This window comes from Ranitomeya imitator, chromosome 3, assembly GCF_032444005.1.
Source record: "Ranitomeya imitator isolate aRanImi1 chromosome 3, aRanImi1.pri, whole genome shotgun sequence".
NCBI lineage: Eukaryota > Metazoa > Chordata > Amphibia > Anura > Dendrobatidae > Ranitomeya > Ranitomeya imitator.
The window spans coordinates 658,376,161-658,387,066 of record NC_091284.1 but is presented as its reverse complement, the minus strand read 5'-3'; the positions used below and the strand labels follow the sequence as shown (position 1 = coordinate 658,387,066).

Below are 10,906 nucleotides of genomic sequence, written 5' to 3'. Positions count from 1 at the left end.
AGGTGACAGTGTCCCTTTAACAAAAAAGTGTGAAACAACTTAAATTATATCTTATATTCTAGGTTCTTTAAAGTAGCCACCTTTTGCTTTGATGACTGCTTTGCACACTCTTGCTATTCTCTTGATGAGCTTCAAGAGATAGTCACCGGGAATGGTTTTCACTTCACAGGTGTGCCCTGTCAGGTTTAATAAGTGGGATTTCTTGCCTTATAAATGGGGTTGGGACCATCAGTTGTGTTGTGCAGAAGCCTGGTGGATACACAGCTGATAGTCCTACTGAATAGACTGTTAGAATTAGTATTATGGCAAGAAAAAAGCAGCTAAGTAAAGAAAAAAGAGTGGCCATCATTACTTTAAGAAAAGTTCAGTCAGTCCGAAAAATTGGGAAAACTTTGAAAGTGTCCCCAAGTGCGGTTGCAAAAACCATCAGGCGCTACAAAGAAACTGGCTCACATGAGGACCGCCCCAAGAAAGGAAGACCACGAGTCACCTCTGCTTCTGAGGATATGTTTATCCGAGTCACCAGCCTCAGAAATCGCAGGTTAACAGCAGCTCAGATTAGAGACCAGGTCAATGCCACACTGAGTTCTAGCAGCAGACACATCTCTACAACTGTTAAGAGGTGACTTTGTGCAGCAGGCCTTCATGGTAAAATAGCTGCTAGGAAACCACTGCTAAGGACAGGCAACCAGAAGAAGAGACTTGTTTGGGCTAAAGAACACAACAAATGGACATTAGACCAGTGGAAATCTGTGCTTTGGTCTGATGAGTCCAAATTTGAGATATTTGGTTCCAACCACCGTGTCTTTGTGCAACGCAGAAAAGGTGAACGGATGGACTTTACATGCCTGGTTCCCACTGTGAAGCATGGAGGAAGAGGTGTGATGGTGCTTTGCTGGTGACACTGTTGGGGATTTATTCAAAATTGAAGGAATACTGAACCAGCATGGCTACCACAGCATCTTGTAGCGGCATGCTATTCCATCCGGTATGCGTTTAGTTGGACCATCATTTATTTTTCAACAGGACAATGACCCCAAACACACCTCCAGGCTGTGTAAGGGCTCTTTGACCAAGAAGGAGAGTGATGGGGTGCTACGCCAGGTGATCTGGCCTCCACAGTCACCAGACCTGAATCCAATCGAGATGGTTTGGGGTGAGCTGGACCGCAGAGTGAAGGCAAAAGGGCCAACAAGTGCTAAGCATCTCTGAGAACTCCAAGATTGTTGGAAGACCATTCCCGGTGACTACCTCTTGAAGCTCATCAAGAGAATGCCAAGAGTGTGCAAAACAGTCATCAAAGCAAAAGGTGCCTACTTTGAAGAACCTAGAATATAAGACATAATTTCAGTTGTTTCACACTTTTTTGTTAAGTATATAATTCCACATGTGTTAATTCATAGTTTTGATGCCTTCAGTGTGAATGTACAATTTTCATAGTCATGAAAAAACAGAAAAATCTTTAAATGAGAAGGTGTGTCCAAACTTATATATATATATATATATATATATATATATAGATACATATACACACACACAAACACATTTGGTATCGTAGCGTTCAGGAACGCCCGATCTATCATAATATAAAATCAATTAATCTGATCGGTAAACGGCGTAACATACTATACATAACGCGGGACATTTAAAACTGCAATATGATGTGCCATTGAGCAACCAGTAAATGATAACTAATCTTAAAAAAAGAAAATTATAAAATATCTACGACCAAAAAGGAACAAAATTAGGAGGTAAGACCTTCAAAAACTTGCTACTTATTTTTTTTACCATGCATTTCCTTGGCACCCTAATGCACAGGCCTGTACCCTGAAACTTGTACCAATATCTGATCTTGCCTCTTCTTGTGTCCCTGGGTGTGTGCGCCCAGGCCTGTACCCCAAACCTGTACAGGTGTCTGTTCTTGTCTGTATTAGCATCTATCCCTGAACCGGTTTGTATCCAAGTCTGAATGTCTCCCTAAACCTTGTGTCTGACCCTGTACCTTTCCTTAAACCTGCTGTGAGAACCTGCACCTTTCCTAAGCTAGCAGAGTCTGAATCCGCACCTAATCTCTAATCTGTTGTCTCTGTGCAACATTGGTGATTTGTGTGTACACTTGCTGCTTCACTGTAAGTACCCTGTGTGAACTTAAGGTACCTTCACACTGAACAACTTAACAACGATATCGCTAGCGATCTGTGACGTTGCAGCGTCCTGGATAGCGATATCGTTGTTTGACATGCAGCAGCGATCAGGATCCAGCTGTGACATCGTTGGTCGCTGCAGAAAGTCCAGAACTTTATTTCGGCGCTGAATCTCCCGCAGACATCGCTGAATCGGCGTGTGTGACGCCGATTCAGTGATGTCTTCACTGGTAACCAGGGTAAACATCGGGTTACTAAGCACAGGGCCGCGCTTAGTAATCCGATGTTTACCCTGGTTACCATTGTAAATGTAAAAAAACCAAACAGTACATACTTACATTCCGGTGTCTGTCCCCTCGCCGTCAGCTTCCCGCACTGACTGTGAGCGCCGGCCGGCCGTAAAGCACAGCGGTGACGTCGGCGCTCACAGTCAGTGCGGGAAGCTGAGGCCGGGGGACAGACACCGGAATGTAAGTATGTACTGTTTTTTTTTTTTTTACATTTACAATGGTAACCAGAGTAAACATCGGGTTACTAAGCGCGGCCCTGCGCTTAGTAACCCGATGTTTACCCTGGTTACCAGGGGACTTCGGCATTGTTGGTCGCTGGAGAGCTGTCTGTGTGACAGCTCTCCAGCGACCACACAGCGACGAAACAGCGACGCTGCAGCGATCGGCATCGTTGCCTACATCGCTGCAGCGACGCTTAATGTGACGGTACCTTTAGTCCTGTCTATCATGTGTGTATTTGTCCTTGTAATTGTCCTGTGTTTACTAAGTCCTGTCTCTCTTGTGGGATCTCACAGCTCCCTGCCTGTCCAGTCTGAAGTGGGTCCCACCCGTTCTTGTATTCCCGTCGTACCTGCCAGTGACTCTGCTCTTCCTGTTTATCCAGTCTGAACTGGGTCTTAACTGCTTGCCTGTTTCATCCGTGTCCGCCAGCACCTGCCTGCCTCTGTGTTGGCCGTGCCCGCCAGTATCCTTGCCAGCATCTGTCGCTACAGCGTCCTCTGCTTTTGGGGGGTCAATTGCTACTGCGGGACGCCGTTCTGGAGTCGTACCTGGCAGCTACCTGCCGCATAAGCCTGACTTCGCCACTAGAGGCCGCAGTGAACACCAAGGTAGCTGCTTATTCACACCCCTCCAGGGTAAGTCTGTTCCGTGGCACAGTGGGTCAATGATACACGCTCGCGCTAACAGTCCGAGAGTGAGCGGAACATAATTATCACAGTGTGTTATCAACAGCAAATCAATAGGCTATGACTTTCTACAAACTTAAATAGATTTTTGCCAGACAGATAACAGACACATCCATTGGTAAAATGAGTAGAGTGCTACATTTTGAAAGGTCTATAACATATGAACCACAAACATAATTCTCTTAAATTGCTGTATTTTATTACCAAATTATGTAAATAAAAGCTTCGGTATTAGAGATGAGCGAACACTATATTAGAGAGAAAATTAAATCGAATTTTACAAAAATCCACTTTTGCCAAAATAGATTTTTAGTAATTCGTTTCTGCGCGGATTCAGTGTAACGGTGGCAGGTGGAAACCATTTTTCTGTACCATAAATGTCCATCAAAAAGTTAAAAAAAAATCCTTCTATTCACTTTAATCACCTACCTTTCTGCTCCTTGTCCATCTTCTAATTGCCACAGCGAGTGCCGACATTCCTGGGCCTCATGCAGAACTGGAACTTCTGGCTTTTATAAGGCCCGACACAGTTTAGCACATGCGGGCACAAAGTTGCGGCACATGTTGTGACCTTTTGAATGCTTCTGCAGAACCCTCCTGGACCTTTTTAAATCAGGAAGTCCTGGCCCAGTGTGAGCAGCCCAAAAATGTCGGGCACTGGCGGTGGCAATCAGAAAATGTGATTAGAACTGGACGGGTAATTGTGAGGATTAGAGGGATCGGAAAGTGTCATGAGCTTTTTTATTTTTTACATCTTGCATTTATTATGGTTAGGAGGTATGGAGAGACCCAATAGCACAATAAGGCAGGAGTCCCCAACTCCAGTCCTCAAGGCCTACCAACATGTCATGTTTTCAGGATTTCCTTAGTCTTGCCCAGGTAATAATTGCATCACCTGTGCAATGCAAAGGAAATCCTGAAAACATGACCTGTTGGTGGGCCTTGAGGACTGGAGTTGGGGACCCCTGCAATAAGGGACATTAAATTTGCCGAGAATAACGTTTCCTCCAAACGAAATTCCCCAAAAGATCTGTGTGAACAGCCAAATTCACATTTTGCCTGATCCGCTCATCTCCATCCGGTATCTTGTGTTTGTACATTTACGTTATGTTGATATTGCTTGCAGAAGTCCAATATCCAACATCAAAATACAAAACATCAACTTAGAACATCATTACAGTACACACGCACTACACAGTAATGCTGGCAAACAACCGGTAAAATAGAATTTCTTCACATATTGATAGTAACAAAAAGAAAAACAAACTAGTGTCCGTTACTGAAGTCCTAGAACGCTGGCCTGTTACCCACCTGTACCTGCAAGTCTGTGAAATGTTATATAATGGGCTGACAGCGCAGCACTGGTCCAGTGCTAGACTAGTAGGGGAGCACTGGCAGACCCCTAGTGCACAAACATGGCTCATTCTGGGGTCTGTGAAGCATACATCTAGCAGGTAGGACAGATACTGGACAAGGCTTTATATCAAAGCAGAATGGAAGGGATGAGTGTTATTCTTATCTCGCTACTCTACTGAAATAAAGAAGCATAAGGGCACCTGTCGCCACATATTGTACAAAATTCAAAGTATTGTTAAGTCCCAGGAGTGCCGATTAGCTCAATATTGCCTTAGTTTGCAGGTAAAAATGACAATAAATGGGAGACTTTATTGAACATACTAATAACAGATTTATGTCCATGACCGACGTGAGGGAAGCCAGGATATTCTTTTCAGCACAAGTCATCAGCGTTGGCCAAAATCATATTGGTGTTTATCATAAGGATGGCGGACATCCGATGTGCAGTCATTTAGGACAGGCTCAGCAGATCATACAGACGTGATGCGCTTCTATGGCTGTTCGTCTTCACAAGAACATACTGCTGTTTCCATGGGAGAATTTAGTATTCAACTCTTTGGATTTGCGCAGCAGAGCTTTCTTCTGAGCATCATCAAATCGATTAACCTGTAAATCTTGCTCTCTGTCAAACGCTCTTCTTTCCTTCGGTTTATCCTTATCTGTGTCTGCTTTCCTCTTAAGTTTTTTACGATGAAGATCTATGAGAGATTCTGATCTTTTTGAATCCTGAAGGAGAAAAATTAATATGAAATATCTACTTTAACCTTCTTTAATACAAAATGTATTGCTGAATATTCTTCTACTGATATTGCGCCAAATATCTACTTTCTGAAACCTTCTTGTATTTCTAAGACATTTAATTGACAATCATGGGAAAATACTTTATTTTGTTTCTTACCTGTACCCTCATACACTGTTTTCTGCATGTATCTGACAGAGACGCCACTTCATAAAGGCACAGTCTTGCCTTACCAAAGATACATATATGCTAGCCACCTTAGGGAGAGACCCAAGTTGGGCTAAATGTAGCGGGATGAAAGAGACCGAAAAGCCCTCTACTTAAAGGAAATACATAGTGGATGCTTTCCTGAAACGGAAAGTACTTGCAAGCAGCATTCTGTCTCTCCCTAAGATGGCTAGCATATATGTATCGCTTGCTCACCGAGCCCCACTCCATACAGCCAACCAATTCCAGCCCTGTGCTGATGAGGGCCTAAAGCCCGAAACACGTGTCCACAGGTAGGAATTGGTTGGCTGTGTAAATTTAGAAAGTAATCCGCAGCATTGCACGCTTGGCGGTTCCAAGCTCTGTGGATTAAACTGAGGTGGAAAGAGATGATTTGCATAGCTCCGCCTACTGCAAAAGATTCTGGGTAAACCTGCTATTCTTTGTATTATGCTGCTTGCAAGTTCTTACCAAAGATAGTAAGGTACACACCACCTACACGATTGGGGATACATTGCTGATCAATGGGGGGATGGAAGGGTCCTAGAGCTAGAACCCCAAGAGATCCCAGAAAGTGGATGCTCATGCTGAATCGCCTTCCTTGTCTGTAAGACCACTAGACAATGCAAGGATCATAGATCCAGCATGTGCATCTCCACTCCATTCAAGGTGCGGTTCTGCAGGGCCCAGTTCCCGGATTCCAGAAACCCATCACAGCGGTTAGGCCCCCAGCAATCAGTAAGTTATCCCCTATCATATAGATAAAAGTCTTTAACAGAATAGGGATTCTTCTGTAAATCATGATGTTGAACTGAACATAATATGTTTATATTATAGTACAATTTTAGTATTCTGTCTGGAACTGTCAAGGAGGAATTTTCAAAAATTGAAAAATCATTTGAAAATGTTGTAGATGGAAAGAATACATACATACATCCACACACCCCTTACCTCGGCAGCAATTGGTCCCTGAAAATAAAGGAGTTGGCTCCGAAGCTGGTGCTAACAAGAGGCAAAGGAAAATGTTACGGGGTCTACACGGGGATGTCAGTGTTTAGGGCTACAATTCAAAGCAAAGGCATGGATTTACCAGTACCAATGTCTTTATAAAGGGGTTCACTGGGTTTGGGACAAAAGTCTGCCGTCACATCATTTGACTGTAAGATGCTGAATGGTAACAGCACATGGCGTTCACACTATCTCAATTCCCCAGTATTGCTGGTGTGAGCAGGTGGTTATATGACTACATGTATGTGATTTGCATACTACTGATTACGTACTGACTAGACACTCGGCTACTCACCGTAAAAGTGGATATTGAGAGAAGCCAGACACATGACTGCATAAACGCAATCATATGACAGTTCGGCAATATCGGGGAACTGAGACAGCCTGCTACATGCTGTCATGATTCAATAATCTGCAGTCACAAAGAGTCAGAGCAGATTTTTCCCCCCAGGACACCCTATTTAACCTGTACAGGTCATGTAGACATCTGTCCATCACTGCTGCTTTTTACATTACAAGTTGTCAGGGACATCTCTAACAATTCTCTCTGGGGTGGTAAGGTCAGAGAAGGCTCGAGGGCTCGCAGCAATCATCTCTGAGTAATAATTCCCGCCAGTACTGAAAACCACGCTATTTCCAGCCAGTGGCCACAGGGCTACTTTTGCTGCCTGCAGGATTTCCAGAATTTCCAACAACTGTGTTCCAGAATACAATAATGTCACTGACTGGGTCATGAACACAGTCTCCACCTAATTGTCCTGTTAGGGCATAATACACATTTTGCATAAATCACCTACAGTGGTTTTGTTCATTAAGTTTTCGGGGGAGTTGAGAAGAACCATTTTACGACAGCTACTTACATTATACGTGGACACTTGCTCTGCCAATCTTTTATCTCTTTCAGAAACTTGTGGAATGTCTTCACTTTTACTGCTGGACACCTTGCCTTCTTGTTTCTCCTGAAAAAAAAAAAAAAAAAAAAAAAAAAACACAAAATGTAAAGATTTATGGTCAAAAAGGTGACATCGTAAAGGAGACGACTTCCATCCAAATTTAGCGAATCTCCTAGTTTACACAGAACTTGAGGAGAGTCGTGTATGGGCTCTTGCCACTTTTTAGCAAAGGGGACGAACCAACCAAAAGTGAAAATATCGCAGAGCCTTGATTCGGCTGAAACTGTCCCCAAATAACATGATGAGAGGTTTCACTGCCTTGTCTTATTAGAGGAAACGGGGAATTTATTGCAGAAAAAAAAAACACAAAACAATAACACAAACCATGTATCATATTTATGACATAAAGCTATGCCAGGTGGGGTTAGACGCACATGCAAAAGTTTCAGTGGGGTCTTGCAAGCCTGTGTGTGATATATAACCTTTAGAGTTGGGTTAAAGCGATCCTTGACAATTGGGTATCTTTAGGAACTAAGGGATTGGATATAAGCTTAGAACATATGAATAACACAGAAGGAGTCACCACATGTAATTACACAGGATTGGCCTGTACAGAAGGTTAGCAAACGTTTCTTGGTGAGAAGAAGCTACACGGACACCTCTTACTTGAGATAATAAGTCCCAGTTCACGTGTGGAGGATTAATGAATGCTCAACACTTGGCTGCTCTATCAACTTTCATTTCCATTTAGAACTCCAATTATTGTTCTCCCTACATTTAATTACATCTCGATCAAAATCTTTGAAATCAAATTCAGCTTCCTTGACTTTGGAGTGATGAAAAGCAGCAGAGCTTTGATGTAATTTTAGATCTGCCATAGCCTAGAAAATAACGCGGTGCTCACTGTACACGGCACACAGCCCTTAAAGGAACTTTACTACATTAAATCGACTTGTTAACCTTTATATCAGGGGTTTGGATAATGCACCTGCCCTTAGAATGGTTAAAGTAGCAAGAAACATAATGAAACTTGATTGCTTAATATATATTATTAAGGAAAACAATCAAGCCTGATAATGCTAATAAAGGGGTTGTCTCGGCCGAATATTTATGAACTATCTGTAAATTACACCAGTATGAAATTGGCCAGGGTCCGACACCCCCACCAATCAGCTTAAATCTGCTCCAGCATCGGCCATATGTAAGCAATGCACAGAGCATAATACTGATATTCACTGGCAAGACAGACCCCCACCAGTCTTATACTGATCACCGACTGTATCGGAAGGAAAGTCCAGGACAACCTGCAAAATCATTGACCTCCCCTTTAATACATTTGATTCAAAGTACAAATCTAAAATAAACTACCATATGAATCATATTTTGGTCCGTTTTTGTGGATCAGTTTTAGCTTTCAAGTCTATTGGAATGTAAAAAAAGGATACGGTGGAAGCCACCGTGCGCTATGCATTTCTCATGAATTTCCCCCCCCCGATACAAAAATTGGACACAGTTGTGTGAACGGAGCCAAAAACTAACCCTGGCTCTGGTCACACTACTATCACGGCTTTCATTTTTACAGATAACAGATCCATAAAGATCAATTCGGAATTGGTCCCGGTAGCGATCCCATTGACTTGTTATGGGTCAATCCTTTGGGGGCTTTTTTTGTCTTGAACAGTTCAGCAAACTCCATTATCCTGGTACTTAAAGAGCAAGGAAAAACAGACCGGAAATAAGAAAAAAAAATGGCGGTGTGAATGAAGCCAATGTACAAGACTGTTAGTCATGTAATTTTCTTTCTACCGATACTTTTCCTGTGTTTCTTCATGCTGCAAATAAAATTCTGGTAAATTATTAGAAAACACTACAGTACACTGAATATGAAAAAAATCATGGAAACAGATGTCTGCAGATGGGCACCGGCTTGGCTGAATATTCCAGGCATGTGGTAAGGGCTTGGCAACAGGTTGGACATTGACTTACAGGGTGGCTACCTCCAAAAAGTGGCACCAGGAGGAAAGCCTGTATGAATAACTGTTGCTGCCATCCGAAGAGACATATGAAGCATTAAACCTTCTTACAATGTAAATCCTTATTTCAATGGACAAAATCGTTGCTGAGGAAAAGAAGCAATTGTAGTGGTGGTTTTTTTTTAGGTGTCATTATCTCTCAATAATTCACATACTAGGAGTCAATCCAATAATGAAAGTACCCATTGCATGTCATTCTGCTTTTACAAAAATACCATTCTGGGACTACTTTTCTCTATGGGGATGGTGTGGGTGAGGGGGATTTGTAAATGTATAATCTCGCACACATCATTATAAAATAATCCAAAAACATTAGGTACCACAAGAAGATTTGTAGCGCCGGCTACTCAGCTCCTGAACCCTAGGAACAAAAACCAAATGCCGTACATAAAAATACCGTACATGAAAACGGGTCTAACATTTACTCACTCTTGCTTTCCTCTCCCTGTCGGCAGGAGTATCTGTCCAATCCGACCTATCCCCAGAACGTTCATTAGTTCTTCGCTTGAAGGTTCTCGGCCCCAGGCCAAAGTTGCTCAACTCTGGAGGAAGTTCCGTCATCCAAGACTCTCTTGCTGGGTTCTTGGGCGCATCCTTGCATACAACATATCATTTGTTAACACATGTTATAGGGAAGCTAAAATGTAAAAAAAATTTCAAAATATTTTCACAAAAAAAATGAGGAAGCTACAGGTGAAGTATTTCATGGGATTGTGCTGCAATTTGTGCTTTGTGTTTTACCATCCTGTACGGCTTTCCATGCTGACCACCTATTCAATGTACAGTATACTCCGGGAGTGTTTACATATACTGCACTTTTATAGTATACCTGTGATCAGTGTAGATTAACCATTTATTTACTGACTATTACTATTTATCCATGTAGTTAGTAGCTTATTTTTCTGTGTATGTTCTCCATGTTATTCAGTCACAGAGGAGTGTCCGGCATGGCTTCAGTCACCGCCCCGCACATAGTGAGCAGAGGGTCCAACCATGCCCCATCACGGACTGACTGCATTAGTGCTAAGCCACCTATCAAGTCGGTGCCAGGATGTGGTTTCAGCCACCACTTACTATGGACGGTGTGACTGACGTCATGAGGGCTGCGCATCTAAGACTGAAAGCCCAAGGCTGCCGGGAAAAAAAGTTAATTTCCTCCAGGTAGCTGGGCTTTCAGTGCGGCGACCGCACTGCTTCAGAACACTATTAACCTGCAGATTAACCCATATCTGCAGGTTAATAGCACTTTTTCACATGACAGGTTCCCTTTAAGCCCAGAGGGGCAGGATGCGCGGTTCTGTACTATTCTGTCACTCAGTAAGCTCTGG

General features: G+C 42.8%; 1 protein-coding gene across 2 annotated transcripts in view; it reads right to left on the bottom strand.

The window, feature by feature from the left end:
* Positions 1–3,519: 3,519 nt before the first annotated feature.
* GPALPP1 (GPALPP motifs containing 1) overlaps positions 3,520–10,906 on the bottom strand; it is a 64,621-nt gene continuing 57,234 nt past the window's right edge. The window contains exons 6-9 of one of the 2 annotated variants that reach the window (XM_069758257.1): positions 10,008–10,172; positions 7,513–7,611; positions 6,596–6,646; positions 3,520–5,424 (exon numbers count right to left, since the gene is read on the bottom strand). In XM_069758257.1, the coding sequence (XP_069614358.1) occupies positions 5,206–5,424; positions 6,596–6,646; positions 7,513–7,611; positions 10,008–10,172 (534 nt within the window). In that variant the 3' untranslated portion in view covers positions 3,520–5,205. The remainder of the gene's footprint in view (positions 5,425–6,595; positions 6,647–7,512; positions 7,612–10,007; positions 10,173–10,906) is intronic. The other variant, XM_069758258.1, reaches the window with a different exon arrangement.